Genomic DNA, 17,558 nt, shown 5'->3' on the forward strand with positions numbered 1-17,558 from the left:
AGCATTTTGTATTTGCTCCTGAAGGTAATAGGGAGCCACTGGAGTTTATTGGGTGTGGGGAGGTGGGAGTGTTTACATGGTTAGATCTATGCTTCAGGATAATGGAGAATAGACTGCAGTGGGGAGAGACTTAAGGCAGTAATTGAGGTGTGAGGTAATAAGGGCCTACAGTAGAGTTATGGCAGTTTCAGAGGAGACAAAGGGATATATTTGAGAGATGCTGCAAGGGTAAAATCAGCAGGCCTTGGCAACAGCTTGGATACAAAAGATGAGATATACTAAGGAATCCAGGATGACTCCCAGGTTGTGAGCCTAAGGGACTGGGAGGATGGTGGTGTTCTCTACATTACTAGGGAAGTTAAGAGGTGGGAAGGCCTTGAAGGAAAGATGAGTTCTGTTTTGGACATGTTGAGTTTAACATATCTACTGGACATCTGTGAGGCAGCTGGTCACTCAGTGAATACAGCACTGTGCTTGTAGTCAAGAAGGTCTGAGTTCAAATCCAGCCTCAGATACTTCCTAGCTGTTTGACCCTGAGCAAGTCACAGCCTCTGAATGCCTGACAAAAGGATCCACTGGAGAAGAAAAGGCAAACTAATCCAGTATCTTTTCCAGGAAAACTTGATGGACAGCTTTGGTCCATGGGGTCACAACAAGTCAGATATGATTAGATAACTGACCAATAACAAAACTGGACATCCAGTGTAAGATGTCTGAAAGGCAACTGTACATGCAAGATTGGAGGTCAGCAATGGGGCAATAAAACTAGATTTGAGAATCATCAGCATAAAAATGATAATTAAATCCATGGGAACTGGGGATCACCAAGTGAAGTAGTAGAGAAAGAAAAGAGAAGAGGGTCCAGGACAGAACTCTATGGGATACCTACAGTTAGAAGGTGTGACCTGGATGAGGATCCAGCAAAGGAGGCAAAGAAGGAGTGGTCGGATGGTAGGAAAACAAAGCAGAAAAGGTGTCCTGGAAAACTAGAGGGAAGAGAATATCAAGTGGTTGATGGTGATGGTGATAGTGATGAACAGTGTCAAAGGCTACAGAGAAATCAAGGAGAATGAAGACTGAGAAAAGGCCACTGGATTTGGGCAACTAAGATCATTAATAACTTTGAAGAGAGCAGTTTCAGTGGAAGTACAAACTGGATTGTAAGAGACTAAGAAGAAAGTAAAAGGAGACAAAATCTCAGAAGCACATATTGAAGACGGTCCTTTCAAAAAGTTTACCTACAAAGGGCAGAAGAGATATAGGATTAGAGTTAGGAAGGATGAAAGGATCAAGTGATCTTTTTTATCAGGATAAGGGAGACATGGGCAGGTGTAGGCAACAGAGGAGAGACTAAAAATAAGTAAAAGAGTAGGAATGACAGAGGAGGCAATCTGTTGGAGGACATAGGATGGAAAAGGATCACTTGAACAATCTACAAAGAAATGGGAGAGGGGGAAAGAGACAGGTGCATTTCCACACCTATTCTTTAGGACCAAACTTGATCATTAAAATTTCATTGCATTCAATTAATTTACTTGTTTCTTCACATTTTTTCCCAGAAGCCTAGCTCCATAATCACTGCTTCCTAGAATATTTCACTTTCTTACCTATTATCTCATTACTATTATCTACTAATATGCCCAGGTCTATCCTTCCATTAACCCTACCATCTCTTCAAATGATCACCCTATATCTCTCATTTTCATATCTTAATTCCCAGAAAACTGTCAATTCTAATTAACTCTATTTTCTCCCTTTTTATTCACTTCTCACCAACTTGCAATCTGGCTTCTGACCTCATCATTTAAACCAAACTGCTCTTTCCAAAGTTACTAACAATCTCTTAATTGTAAGATCCAACAGCCTTTCTCAATCCTCATCCTTCTTGATTTCTCTATAACATTCGATACTTTTGACCACCCTTTTCCTTCTGGATACTCATTTCTCTGTGAGTTTTTATAATACTGCTCTCCCTGCTTCTCCTTCCACTGCAGGCGTGGCTGTTCTTTCTTAGTCTTTTTGGCCTGATAATCATTGCATATTTTACCACCTAACTGTGAATATACACCAAGGCTCCGTCCTGTTCCCTCTCTTCTCTCTACACACATTTTTTGAGTGACTTCATCATATCCTGGAGGTTTATTATTATAAAATGACAGCCACCCCACATGTCTGGAAGCACTCTCTTCTCACTTCTATCTTAAAGTTCTTCTCTCCTTTCAGACACAGCACAAGCAGCTCTTATTGATTAAGCCACTCTTGATCCCCAACTGCTAGTACCTTCCCTCCCAAACTACCTTAATTTAATTATTTTGTATTTATTTATAATTACTCACTTTACGTTTATGTTGCATGTGCACATGCGCGCGCATACACACACACACACACACAAACACACAGAGTTGTTGCTTCCCCTACCAGAATATAAGCTCCTTTGAATCTAGTTTCACTCTTTATATTTATCTCCCTGGAAAACAGTAGGTCCTTAATAAAGCCTTACTGACTGACTGATATATCAAAGCCTCATCTCATTCCTGAGCTCTAAATTCTCTGGATATTCTCTACCATTTCATAAAAGCCTCCCCACCCTGATGGTTCACTCCATCCCAAAATTTTTCACACTGGAAGGACTCCCCATTCCACTTCAGCTCCTTCCTCTGATTATGGGTACCTCCCATAATCTCCATTTTAAGGAAAGCACCCAGGTCAGGATTCACAACTAGGTGTCTAAACTTTCTCTACTACATACCCTCCATGCCCTATTATCTACTACCTCCGTTTTTCAACTCTCCTTTTTGTGCTGGATTCCCCCCACTCTTTAAGGACAGGGACTCTCTCCCTCTCTTTCTTCTTGCATTTATATTTGAAGAGTTTAGCATAGTGCTTGGCACATGGTAAATGCTTATAGCTTGTCAGCTTATTGTTGACTTGAACTGATTATTAGATACTTTGAATTAGATATCATATAGGGATCTTGAACTCAACATTCCAAAACACAACCCATTTCCTTTCCTGTACTTCTTATTTCTGTAGAAAATACTTTATAAGAAAATATTCTCTTTTCTAATTCAGGTTTATAACCCTAGAGTCATCTTTTACTCTTATCATCCTCACTATACATATCTAATCAGTTGTCAAATCTTGTCAATTCAATCTCTACAACATCTGTCTCAACTGGATACTTCTTTCCATTCATGTAGCCACCACCCTAGTCCAGGGCCTCATCCCTCACCCGCATTATAGTAATAGGCTCTTAATTGGCCCCTCGGCCTTAATTCACTCCCCTCTCTAATTCATTCTCCCCACAGCTGTCAGTGATATTGCTACAGCACAGTTTTGACCATGTCAGTTCCATGATCTAATAACATCAGTGGCTCCCTATTGTTGCTAGGACCAAATACAAATTCCTCTGTTTGGCATTTAAAGCCCTTCAAACATGCTTCCAACATACCTTCCAGTCTTTATTATGAGTTACTTTCCTTCACACACTCTATAATCAAGTTATTCTGGTCTTCTTGCTATTCCTCAAACACACAGCATTTCCACTCCTATTTTCCAAGACTTCTCACAGGCTGTCCCCTGGCCTGGAATGCATTTCTTCCTCAATGCCACATCTTAATCCCTGCCTCTTTTTTTTTTTTTCAGCCAAAGACAAGGTCTATTAGAACATCCTAGCCTCTTTCAAAGCTCAGCTCAAGCAGCACCTCCAACAGAAGGCCTTTCCTGATTCCTCAAATGCTAGTGTTTTCCTTCCCAAATTACCTTGTGTTTAACTTTTTTTAGAAATTTTGCATACCATTATGTTTATATACTCCAACTTTGAAAGTAGAATCTATTTCATTTTTTGTTTTTGCATCCATAATATCTACACAGTGTCTTATGTATAACAGGCCTAATGATGTACCTTTCTTCACAACTCTTCTTACAACAATAAGAAAACAGGGCAAGAGAAAAGAAAAAGGACTGAAATCAGTGTGGAGGCACTTTGTTTTGAGTGGGTAATCTACAGCACTACTGCTAAAATTAGTTTCTGAGGTGATCATGTTGTGGTTGTTCTGTAGTTCTCTACTAGATCTGTTCTAGTTCGCATATTTTCCCCTTTCTCTTCTGAGAAACAAAGAAGTTCTATACCAGATTAGAATAAGAATCCATACATCTGAAGATATAAACTACAGAAAATTCAAAGCATTTTATTTTAAAGTATAAAGAGTGCCTCCATTCTAGTGATTCAAAATCAGAGCAGCAAAAAAAGAACAAAGTAGGTATACTTTTAGATAAGAGACCTACAAATAGATATCTGGAAGACAGATCAATTTACAAAATGGTATAACTGTTTACATATCATGAAGTTTGAATGTATCTTTAAAATTAATCAAAATCAGCTCTTAATCACTAAACTGGATATCAATTTGATTATCTGAAAAAAAATTAACTGGAGATTAATTGAAAGAAAATACACTTCACCTCTATCTTCCATAAATTTGTAAAGCTGTTGAAGAAAGTTCTCTCGTTCCTCTGGAAAAGGTTCTATTTCTTCCTAATAAAAACCAAACAAGATAAAAAAAATCAAAATTTGTCCAATTAAATATTTAATTAATACAAGCTGGTTTTATGACCCCCTCCAAAATTATATTATCATAAGGTGCCAAAAGGGTGTTTTACCATTAAAATATGAAGTTTTAATAATACTAAGTTATTAAGAAGCAGCATATGCTACTTCCAAAATCTTTACGTTTTAAATCAGAATTCTCTCTGAAAAGTAATTTAATAAGTAGAATACCAAAAAGGAATTCCACAAAGGGAGGCAAGAGTAGAAATAACTCCTTCAGAAACTAATGAATAAGTCTTTTTCCTATACCCGTAACTTATTTAGAAACTAACACTATCGTCACAAGACCTACTCTTAAACTGGAACAGACAGTAACAAAAAAAAATTTGCTTCCATAATACATACTTTTCCCCCAAGATTAGATATAACTACAGATATCCTTACATATAAACCCCACCGTGCAGTAATTTAAACTTATGGAGTCGAGTGGGGCCCAAACTTGGTTTAAAATTACCTGAAGACTCAGAGTTAGGGAAATCTTCAGATAATAAATTTGCTTCCCATTACAAGGAAGGGCCTAGTTTCTTGCTGTTGTGATCATGGGTTGCAGCACTGGTAAGTGGGTCCCAGAAAAACCTATAGAGAGCAGGGTAGTTAATTTAGGTATTATGGGGGCAGAAAAGACCCCATTTATTCAGTGGCTTGCATTTTAAAATGGGAAGAGGGGGAGGGGCAATAAAGTCAACAAATGGAACTTTTCATTTATCCTGTTATGTACCTAAATCCAGTGTCACGGGGAGAAAGCTATTTTCTTTGAAATGGAGGTCCTAAGTCTATAAATCACTTGCAGGCCCAAGATACACAATCATTTTCAATTACAGAAAAAATTACTTAACTAGTTATGGGCCAGGGAGGCAGGGCTGGGAGAAAATACTCGGATAAATTATATATCTAGGTTTTATAAAGAACAACATGTGACAAAAATGAATAATAGCAGAAGCAGTACTTATTAATTAAAAAGGATAAAAAACAGAATGTTTATATAGTACTTTAAGGTCTACAAAGTACAGCATATACATTATTTAAGGTCTACAACAACTGTAATTATGCCCATTTAGATTTGAGGAAACTGAGGCCCAGAAATGTTAAATGACTTGCTCATGTTCATACAAAGTCAAAAGCAGGATCCACACCCGTGTTTTCTTGTCTAGCGCTATCCACTATGCCACAACACGAAGAAGGTGAAGAATTTTACTTATTCAGTAAAATTCTACTGAATTCAGAAGTCAGACATCTACACACCAATTAAAAATAAGGTTCTTGAAAAGTCTGATAGAGCTACACAGGGATTTCAGAGATAAGCTCATATTTATAAAGGAAATAGTCAAAAGATATAAGAAAGGACATATGCTCAGAAACAAATGCAGAAGAATAACATGGAACTATAAGAGGCTAAACCAAAAAATAAGCTTAAGTTTCTAAAAATGCTAAGTGCAATAGAAAGTACTTTTAAAGGTATGTTTGGTGTAAGGACAGCAAAGAAAATGTAGGCTTATTACTTGAGATAAATGGTAATGTTAACAGATAAGAGGGAAAAAATAATAATAGCTAGCATATACATAGTGCTTACTATTTGCCAGGCACTGTGCTAAACGCTTTACAATTACTATCTTATTTCATCCTCACAACAATCCTTGGAGGGAGATGGAGCAAGAAAATAAAACTATTAATCTCCTACTTAGTTTTATCTACTTACTAAGGAGAACAATTTTCCATTAGAAAGTGTGAAAAAAAAGTTCAGAGGTATTTGAACTCCAAGACAGGCAATGATAGAGGAAAGAATCCAACTGCCAAAGTTCAAATCTCTAGAGGACCAATCTCTAGTCTCATTCCCTATTTGGGTATTAAAATGATTTGTAGATAAAATTATGGAAACATAGCTGTTAAACTTTGCATAATTGTAGAGAATGAGAGAAGTGTAAGAATACAGGAGACTAATAAATGCTATCCTGATTATCAAAAAAGAACAAAAGGTAGTTATGACAAATACAACATGCTGAGCTTAAAACAAAATTCTAGACTAGATTATAAAACAGATGCTTTATGAGCACTTAAGAGAGAATAGCTATCATTAAGAGAGAGCATGGGTTACTGAGAACAAGTCATACTGAATTAACCTCATTTTCTGTCTCTTGCTAGAATATTAGGCCAATAGAGAAAAAGGGACCATCATAGACACATTAACATCTCAATATCAGCAAGTAATTTGAAAATGCCAGTAATTTCATCATTACAGACAAGATGGAGTAAGGAAATCTGAATGAGAATATAGTTAGGCACGATTATAACTAGCAGAATAAATATAGCCAAAGAAGGCTGATTAATGAGTGAATACCAACTGTCTCTAATAGTGAGACAAAGGTCTCTGTCCTCAGCCCTGTTCTCTTCAACATTTTTAACAACAGTCTGCATGACAGGATAATTATCACATTCATAAAATCTGCATGTGACACAAAACTGTGAAGAATAAATATGAAGAATAAATATCTATCTGATATATTAATAGCTGAAAAAGACCTTAAAAGTCATCTAATCTGAAACACCCATTTAACAAATGAAGGTCTTGTCTAGCTGGAATGATGTTTATTACATGCTTCAAAAACATGTGATTTTTATCCAGGAGAGTGTTTTTATTGTGAATACATACATAGTAACCCCATTCTGGATACTTTCCCTCTTCCAATCCCTATACCTTAAATAGACAGTCTTTTTGAGTTGCTATGATTGGAAAAATTCTTCACCTGGAGTTAAGCTCTCTGATGATAAGCCTCTCTGTACTTAACTAATTCTTCAATGACAGACTTAAAAGTCATCACTGGGCCCAATGTGAATCTGGTATTACCTTCTAAACCTAGATAAGACATATAGATAGATGGATAGATAAGATAGATAGATAGATAGACAGATAGATAGATAGATAGATAGATAGACAGATAGATAGATAGATAGATAGATAGACAGACAGACAGACAGACAGACAGACAGACAGACAGACAGATAGATAGATAGATAGGCAGGCAGGCAGGCAGGCAGAGAGACGGATGCATGGATGGATGGATGGATGGATAGACAGATAGATGGACAGATAGATATAGACAGACCTATCCCAAGATCTAAATAACAGATAATATACTATATAAGATTCTCAGCTGACAGGGTGGGAAGAAGGGGAACCATGAAAGGTTTGACAATGAATAAAGAGTCTCTATCATGAGTGAGACAGTGAGTCAGGGGAAGTGCCTTTCCACAATGAGGACCTAGTTGAGATTATGTAACATAGATCTGTCATGGATTTACTAAGTGTAGTTTCATGATTTTTGCTAGCTTTGCTCAGCAGTATGTGAATAAGGGCAAAGGTAGTAAACGGTGGATGTAATCCAAGACAGAGTCTTGGCAAGGTAAAACCTCCAATAGGATGAGAGAGCAAGGAACTTGAGAGAAGCAGACAGTATAGAGCTGAATTGGTTCAACAAAGGCTAAGGATGAGGAAGAGAGGGGAGTACAGCTCTCCGGTGGTGATGATCTGGGAGTAGATATGGATTCAGTAATCTGTCTATCCTTATGTCTATCCATCTATATCTAATTATATCTCAACAGATTGTTATCCAACTGCACATCACAGTGTAGACATTTACAATGCATCACATTCCCTCCTGCAACTGCATCTTCCCCAGTTGCCTTTCCTGAGCCTACTCCTGAATGAGTACCTCACCTTATTCCCTCTCTACTTTCCAGTTAAGCAGAGCTATCCCAAAGCCCTGGGATGGTTCTATCACAAGGCTGAACCCCTAGGAATGATGATAACCTACCCAAATACATTCTTCAATGGTTAATGAATTCTCACCCTGTTAAGCCCTTCCCTTTCCAAAGATTCTGAACCTCAGCTGTCAAGGTTTAAACCTTGCTTTCCATGTCCCATTGACTGATTCTTTATTCCACCCACCCCCAATATCCCACCGTAAGGTACCCATTCTATCAATAGTGCTTTTTGTAATATCTGTTCCATAGGTAACCAGTCTGTTTTCATCTTCAACCTTTTCCTTTCCCTCTCTATCCATCTTCATGTACTCACTGAGACCCGTTCTCCTGATTACATTGCCTCTCTGGCCACCTTCCAACAGCTGGTTGCATTTTTCACCCATAACTCTCCCACTCACTAGTTGAGCTGGGGGAACTGAAATACACCTTACTCCCAACTGCCACTTCTAGCCTTTCCTTCTTTTACCATGACTCACTAACCTCTCCTCCCTCTTTTGAAATTTTTTCAATCGATATCTGCCACCTAATCAAGATTCTGTTAGTTATTCTCAAGTGACCTCCAGGACACTTCTTTCCTCAACAAATTCAGTGCCTGGCTATCTTTATCTTCTCCTCAATTCTTACCCTAATACTAGGGAACTTCAAAATATATATTGGCATTTCTTCAAACACCTAACCTCCCAGTTTCTCAACTAACTCATTTCTCATAAACCTACTCCTCCACTCCACTGTACCTATAACCAGAAATGTTCATACCCTTGAACTTGTCATCACCCACTAACACATCACTTCCAGGAACTGTGAAATTCCCTGATCTGATCACTATCTGTTGTCATTCCATTTCTCTCTCTACCCTGAAATCCTTAATGCTGTTTGTTGTCCTTGTATGACCTGCAATCCCTCAGTCCTTTCTCAGATCTTCACCCCTGCAGAGCTATACTCCCCTCTCTTTCCCATCCTTACCTCTTGGTGAACCAGTTCAGCTCTATACTGTCTGCTTCTCTCAAGTTCCTTGCCCCCTTATCTTACTGAAGATCTTGCCTTGCCAAGTCTCAGCTTTGGATTACACTCACCATTTGCTGCCTCAGCTCCTACTCACATCCTGCTAAATAAAGCTGGAGAAAATCATGTGCTGTGGCGAAAAAACAAAACAAACAAACTATGCTGACTACATCCATGACAAACTTACATTACATAATCTCAATCGGGTCCTCATTGTGGAAAGGCAATCCTTCTACATTTCCCTGATTCACTATCTCACTTGCCACAGTGACTTTTCCAAACCTTTTCATCCCTTGTCAAATTTCCCATGGCTCTCCTTCACCCCACCCTGTCTGAGAACCTTGTTTTTATAATTTCACTGAAAAAACTGACACCATTCACCAAGAGCTACCTTTTCTCCCCTTCTCCTCCTTTTCTCTCATCACTCAGATGCTTTCTGCTACAATCTCCTCCTTCACCCATCTAATGTGAAAAGGTGGTCCTTTTTGCCAAGTCAAACCCTTCTACACACACAAATGATTCAATTATACCCCATTTTCTCCAGCAGATTGCCCTCTCTATTAAGCCTACCCTCTAAATATCTTCAATCTCTTCCTGTCTACTGGCTGCTTTCCTGCAACTTACAAACACACTCATGTCTTCCCTATCCTCAAAAAAATCTTCCATTGATTTTTCCTTCCTCAATTTCCACGGCTAAAGTTATTGAGGCTATTAACAATCTCTGCCTTCACTTCCTTTCCTGACACTTTCTTAACTCTGCATTATGGCTTCAGGCTTCATCATTCAATTGAAACTGTTTTCTCTAAGATTACTAATGATGTATTAATTACCAAATCTAATAGCCTTTTCTCAAACCTCATTCTTCTTAACCTCTGTTACCTCTGACACTGTTAATCACTCCTTTCTCCTTAATACTCTCTAGGCTTTTTTCTGTGACACTATTCTCTCCTGGTTTTTTTTCCTACTTGTCTGACTGCCTTTCAGACTCATTTGCTGGATCTTCATCCAGGTGAGGCCTAAATAAAGTGGCTGATCTGAAAAGGATCTGACATAGCCTTTTTCTCTTCTCCTCTTCTATTATTTTGCTTAATGATATTATTTGCTCCTATGGATTCAGTCATCATCATTATGCTAATGATTCTCATTATCTATTTAGGTAGTCCCAAGTCTCCTAATCTCAAATCTCAACCTGCCTACTAGACATCTCAGCATGGATGTTGTGTAGATATCTAAAATTCAACATGTCCGAAACAGAACTCATTATCTTTCCCTGAAACCCTTTTCTCTTCTGAACTTCCCTATTCCTTTGAGGTTATCACCATCCTCCCAGTCACCCAGGCTTGCAACTTGGGTTTTACTCTTGACTCCTCACTTTCTCTCACTCTCAAATATTCTATCCACTTCCAAGTCCTATTAATTCTACTTTTGTCACATCAATCATATTTGCTCCTTTTCTCCTCTGTTAATACCCTGGAGTAGGGTCTCATCATATCAGGACAGGACTAGCCTGCTAATTGGTCTCCTTGATTTATGTCTTACCCCATTCCATTCCAAGTTCCACAAAGCTGTCAAATTAATCTTCCTAAAGTGCATATCTGACCATATTACTCTCCTGTGTTCAACAGATTCCAGAGGCTCCTTATCATCCCCAGGGTCAAATATAAAATTCTGTTCTGTTTAAATCCCTTCACAATCTGTCCCCTTACTCCCTTTCCAGTCTTCTTACTCTTTACTCTTGCCTTCCCAGCGTACATACTTTACAATCCTGTGTTACTGAAGAAGACATTCGATCTCTTGATTAGGAGCATCTTCTCTGACTGTCTCCCTGCCTGGAATTCTCTCTGTCCTCATCTCTGTCTCCTGCCCTTCCTGGCTTTCTTCATGTTCCACCTTTAATCTTACCTTCTACAAGAAACCTTTTTTGATCTCCTTTAATACCAGTGCCTTCCCTCTGTGATTGCCCCCTATTTATACTGTATATATCTTGCTGTACATGACTGTTTTGTGTATTGTCTCTCCCATCAGATTGTGAGCTACTTGAGAGTAAAGACTGGTGTGGGGTTTTTTTGGCCTTTTTTGTAACTCCAGTGCTTAGCACAGTACTTGGTTCATAGCAGATCTTTAATAAATGCTAATTGACTTGATTTGTTGGTCAGTATTTTTCACCTACTCTTTTTTTTTCTCCCATGTGGAAAGTTAAGCAGAATTTTTTTGACTTTTTTTTTTTTTAAGATTTAGAAGACTGTATGTTCTGGGTCTTGATGCCATCAGAATAATGTCAACTGCAAAAAGTGAACATCTAGAGGATATCATTTCTACAAGGACCTCATCACTGATTTGTACTCTATAATAGATCATCTCCACGACAGTAATAAACACTTTTGGCAAACATGTCCCTATCTTATTCCTCATTTTACATTAACATAATAGGAAGGTTTTTAAAACCAAGTTATCTCAACTTTTTTTTTCTGGGAATACTGTATGAACCTAAAATATGCATGAAAGATACCTTTATGGTAATGTTTTGCTTTCCAAAATAAATTTTTTTTTGTAGTCAACAAACAAAAAGCTCAGTGGGTGGTATCTTATACTGACTGTGGCTTTCAAACAAATATGTAATTATGAAGACTTAGGCTGATAAAGAAACTTAATTTCTAAAACCATGCTTGTTCTTTTCTTATACTTTCATCAAGTATGCCCTTGATAAGGTGTAGGTTATTTCTCACAAAGGTTCTTCAGACTTGAGAAATTGGGCACATGGTTTGGTAGTTATTGATGTCCTCTTTGGTGGGAACAGTGTTCATGATTTTTAAAATAATTTGTTTGGTATCTTCACCTCTTTCTAAAACACTGAGAATCAATCTCTCCATCCTCAGAAAAGGCTGTCATCTTCAAAAGAGGTCTCCTTTGACTATCTCTGATCTAGTCCAGCTACTGTTTGCAAACTGTTTTTATTCTGGTCATATTTACTTTGTAACATAGTGAAATAGGGAATATACCATGTTAAGAGTCCAAATGTATGTCCAATTATTGTTACTGGTCAAGATGTTCACATTTCAAGTATAAGTCATTAATATTTATGGATGGTCTCAAAACTATATCATCTTTAGTCCCTCCTGACTCCTTTTCTGCCCTCAGTCAATATTACTGAAGAAGTAGTAGGGTGCAACAGATAAGATAATAAAAGTCACTTTCTATTTCTCTTTTGTATGTTGCCGTAGTCAGAGAATTCATCATCTAGTGGCCAAGCTACTAGTGAAGGATGTGCCTGTCTGTCCTTAGCTATATTTCTGGACAGCAGTCTACCATCAGGAACATGTTTGAAGCCTTTTTAACAGAGTAGAATCTGCCATAGTTTGCACTACCTTGGCATAGTCCTGAGAAACTGAGCATCATCTATATAATCATAATGGGGCACAGGAGTAGGATTTTGTGGAGTCCAAAACTTAGCTTTAAAAAAAAAGCCAACTGCACTGCCAAGGCAGGCATTCATATGGAAATGATTAGGGGTTTTAGTTCACTGCAAGCTTAATACCAGTCTAGAGTGGGATATTTCTGCTTAAATGAATGAAAAAGCATTTATTAAATGAATATCATGTATCAAGCGGTATATTAAAAAAAATAAATCTTAAGGCTACATTAAGTATAGATACAGAATAAAGAAACTAATGTTCCCAAGTTCTTTGCACTGATGAAATAACATTTGGGGTATTTCATTCAGTCCGGGATGTCATGTTTTAGAAGTGACATGGACAAAGTGGAGTACATCCAGGGGAGGGTGAGGAGGATAACTGGTGGGTACAGAAAAATGTCATATGAGAAGGAACTGGAGATATATATATTCTGAACAAGAGACCACCTAGAAGAAATATGACATTTCTATTCAAATAGTAAGGATGTCATGTAGAAAAGAAGTCAGACAATTTACATGATTCCATAAAGTAGAACTAATACCAATGGCTATAACAGTACAGGAAACAAGACTTCAGCTCAGTATAAGGAAGAATTTTAATACAATTAAAGCTGACAAAAATGTAATTAACTTCCTGGTGAGACAGTGAGTTCCCTCTTACCAGAAACTTCTAAGCTTATGTGAAATAGTCATGAACAGAACAAGTATGCTTACTACTTTTGAATTTACCAGAGATCTGAGGTAAGCAAATGATCTATTAATGGTAAAACAGTCACAAAAAATTTTATGATGCTAAAAATCTTCATATCAGACAGGTAACAATCAGTAAGTAGGGGGAATTTAAGTATAGCTTTAAAATACATTGCTAACTTTACAATGTTATTAATTTTACAGAGCAGAAAGTATATGCTATTAACTTGGTAAATAGTAAGAAAAATAATAATTCATATATTAGAGGTAAATACTATCTATGTAAAGTGAATTCATTGTGCTTACTGAATCTCCCTGGAAAAAAAAAGGGAAGTTTCTTTATGCCAAATACTGCCAAAATACTTTATGCCAAATATACCAAATAGAAGGAATACCTTCTATTATTTACAATTAGAAATGCTATCAGATTTTACTTGCCTCCTCTTCACTACTATTATCTTCTTTCTCTTTTTCATCATCTTCTTCCTCCTCCTCCTCCTCTGCTTCACTGCTAGAGCTGTCCTCTTTCAATTCAGTTTTCCAGTTACTGGGAACAGTTTTATTTTTATGAAATTCAAGTGCATGGTCAAAAGCTATAAGAAAATCAGAAATAATGCCTATTTTAAAAACCAAAGACAATATGCCTGGATATATAAAAAGGGTGATTTTTTTTAATCTAAGGATAAATTAGGTTCAAACATAGATATGAGTTGAGTTATTTTCATGCTTTTAGTACGCTTATATAATTTTAAGAAACTTATAAAAATTTAAGAGGCAACTATTCAGTCTAACCCTTTGAACATTTTATGAAAAGAATATATGATGGCAATATTATCATTCAGAGTATAAACATTAGTTTTATTCACACTGTTATCAGAAACTTATTTACTGAATTCAAACACTAGCAATTCTAGGACAGATAATAAAATCATTAGTGAAGAAAGCAACAATTGAAAATGATGGGTAAAATTAAACTATATACCTCATCAAGCCTGAATTAAGGCTATGCTAACAATCAGTCCAAATTAAAACAAACATGGGGATTTGACCTTCCATAAGAAAACTAACAATTTATGAAGTTAACTTTTTGAGCTTTTCAGACAAACCATGTATCATCTTATTAAACTGATAAGGAAGACAAAGAAGATGCCCATTAACTAAGGAATGGAAAATAAATTTTGGTACATTAATTTAATGGAATATTACTGTGCTATAAGAAATGAAGAATATAATGAATATAGAGAAGCATGTAAAGACTTATATGAACTGATATGACAGGAAGTAAGGAGAGCCAAGAAAACAACATACACAATGTCTACAACAATGAAAACTGAAAGAACCACAAAACACACAAAAATCATAAGTGAATGTTGCAAAATTACAAGAATAAGCATGGCTCTGAAGAACAGATATGAGAAGATACTTCTGCACCTTTGCAGAGATGAGAGATTCATGAATGTAGTACACTATATGTATTTGCAGACTTTTCTAATCTATTGTTTAGTTTTTATAATCTTTGCCCTCTTTTGACTTTAAAAATATTATCTGTTATACCGGGTTGCTCTCTGGGGATGGGAGGGAAGATATAACGGGAAATTTTTGTGATGTTAAAAAAATCAAAAGATATTAGTAAAATTTATTTATAAATAAATTTGCTAAACATGAATAGGGAGAAAATTATTGATTACTAAAATACTCAGAATAAAGAACTGTATGGTACAAACTATATAACTTTCAGTGAAAGTTACCTATTATAGTATTTCAGAAAGATATGTCAAATCATTAATGCTAAACAACAAATCACCACTGCATTCATCTCCTTTTCAGAGTCTCAAAAACACTTATAAAGACTCTGGGCAAAATCAGGTTGTAGTAGTACAGAAGATGCTATGAAATTCTTTTTTTCTACCTTCCACTATTTGATAGACTATCTTTCCTAACTTTGAGAAGTCAAAAAAAGTAGAAAGCATTTTGGGAAGCTTTGCTTTAAAAACAAAACAAAGCAAAAAAACCTACGCATATAAAATCAAATCATGCTATTTCTAAAACTGAACAGTTAGAATCAAACATTTATCTATCTATGCAGAGATATATGCATATAAATATATGTGCATATATATAATTTTCAAAGATAAAGCATTTTTAAAAGTCAAAAAGATTTCATCTTTTAAAGTATTCTTATTTTTAAAATTACAAAATAATATAGTCCAAGACTATTCTTACTTACCTTGTTTTAATACAGCATCAGGTTTTGGTGAGGTTTCACTAGAAATTTCATGGACATCTTTTCTGGGGACTGAAGTACTACATATATATGTATATATTTTTTAAATAGAGAAAAATACGCTGATTAGTTAGAGGCCAGAAAACTGAAAAACTCTAGAGACAAGAAAAACAAAGGTAGATATTTTTGACATTTACAATGAAAGTATATAAGGGGTTTCAAGCCACAAAGTGGAGACATCCAAACAATTTGGGGAAGAATGTCAGAAAATATCACTCTGAAGTAAAGCTAACAAGAGGAAACAGAATGGATGACCTAAGCCACCTAAAAAAGTCAGGGTAACCCAACCTGAGAGATATTTTGTAGATGTATGCTGCTGATTAAAACTAGAATGACCTCAGATTTCATCAAGGAAGCATTAATCTAAATATAAAAGGTGAGTTATAATCTTAGACATTTAAACATGCTAATAATAAATGCCTATAGAGGGATACTGTTATTCACTGAATATATTTTTAAAAAGAAAAAATATTAATTTTTCCAATACATCTCTATTACTGCATCTAAGGAAAAAGTAACAATTTTAATGATTAGTACTGTTTATGTGCTGTGACCTTCAAACTTTTTTGAAAAGTGCAGCTACATCAATAAACATTTTTTTGAACACACCTTCTAAGAGGTACCTGCCCAGCCACAAGGAGACACAGGTGACACAGGATGAGTAAGGTAAGGAGTAGAAGAATTTCCCAGGGCATCTGCTCAACTGCACCTCACAGAGGCCCAGTTAAAGTAGTGAGATTAGGTTACAAGCTGGTTGGTGAAAAGACAACAGTGGGAGGGGGGAAGTGTCAGTCTAAGTGCCAAGTATTGCGCTAAGTGCTAGGATACAGAGAAAAGCAAGACAGCCCCTGCCCTGGAGGAACTCACCATCTAATGAGATGTTAGGAGATGATGAGGAAGAACAAGTGCAGCTTCATAGGAGACAAGCACCATGGCTATTGCATGGGTGGGATTTGACCCATCTTCCCACCCTCTGATTAGCTGAGCACATACTTTTTGGGGCTATGCCATTGGGGGTGGGGACTGGACCCAACCTGGGAGAAAGCTACTCTGGATATCAAAATTTTCCTATTCAAGAGTCACTTTTTCAAAATGATGGTTTGATATCTTAACAACCAGGCTAAATTAACTTCATGTTTCAGCAGCATCCATTAATTTTTTTATGCTTTCCATTCAATCTTCAGTTCTATAATTTCATGTCCTGAAGGGAACAATCTCTTGATTACAAAGCATGTTATATTCCTCTTATTCATTTATTCTAATTGGTACATTTATTAGTGTATATGTTTTAATCTCTCTCTATTAGTTAAGTTTTTTGAGGTCAGAAACCACAATTATTTCTCTATCTCCAGCATTGCTCAGTATATGAGTCATTAGTTTATTTAGTGTGAATCTGTTTCCTGGAGCTTAATTATTCCTAGATGAAGCAGTTTTTAAAAATCAACTTTTGAACGTGTAAGGCTGAAAACCAGAAAAGACTCTGCTACCTCCATAGTATAGACACCTTATATAAGATTTAGCCTTTAAAAAAAGTAAAAAAACTTGACTCTCTAAACATTTAATATTGTTGTTATTGATATTTTTAATAGCTATAGTTAGTATATGAGTTACTTCTCAATAAAATCCCTACAAAAGTAGCCTCCAAAGAAAAGGAAAATGTCTAATAAAGTAAGTTCAACTGACAATATATGTCACAATCTACCTTTGAAGCTTACTTAAAAAAATAACAGAGACATTCTTTAAATTTTGTACTTTGAAACCAATCTGTAAAACTCATGTTTGGTTATCTTCTAGTGTTGTCT

The 17,558-nt window shown here is 36.3% G+C and overlaps 1 protein-coding gene across 6 annotated transcripts in view; it reads right to left on the reverse strand.

Annotated features, from left to right (window-relative positions):
* The window catches only part of ARID4B (AT-rich interaction domain 4B), a 202,517-nt gene that overhangs the window by 58,440 nt on the left and 126,519 nt on the right, over window positions 1-17,558 (reverse strand). For all 6 annotated transcript variants that reach the window (XR_013487288.1, XM_021000411.2, XM_021000414.2 and 3 more), the window contains exons 10-12: window positions 15,700-15,776; window positions 13,911-14,065; window positions 4,465-4,537 (exon numbers count right to left, since the gene is read on the reverse strand). Coding sequence is in view for 5 of the 6 variants with exons in the window: in XM_021000411.2 (XP_020856070.1) it covers window positions 4,465-4,537; window positions 13,911-14,065; window positions 15,700-15,776 (305 nt within the window). In the remaining variant the exon portion in view is untranslated. The remainder of the gene's footprint in view (window positions 1-4,464; window positions 4,538-13,910; window positions 14,066-15,699; window positions 15,777-17,558) is intronic.

Source organism: Phascolarctos cinereus, unplaced genomic scaffold, assembly GCF_003287225.1.
Source record: "Phascolarctos cinereus isolate Bilbo 61053 unplaced genomic scaffold, phaCin_HiC Scaffold_5;HRSCAF=322, whole genome shotgun sequence".
Lineage (NCBI taxonomy): Eukaryota > Metazoa > Chordata > Mammalia > Diprotodontia > Phascolarctidae > Phascolarctos > Phascolarctos cinereus.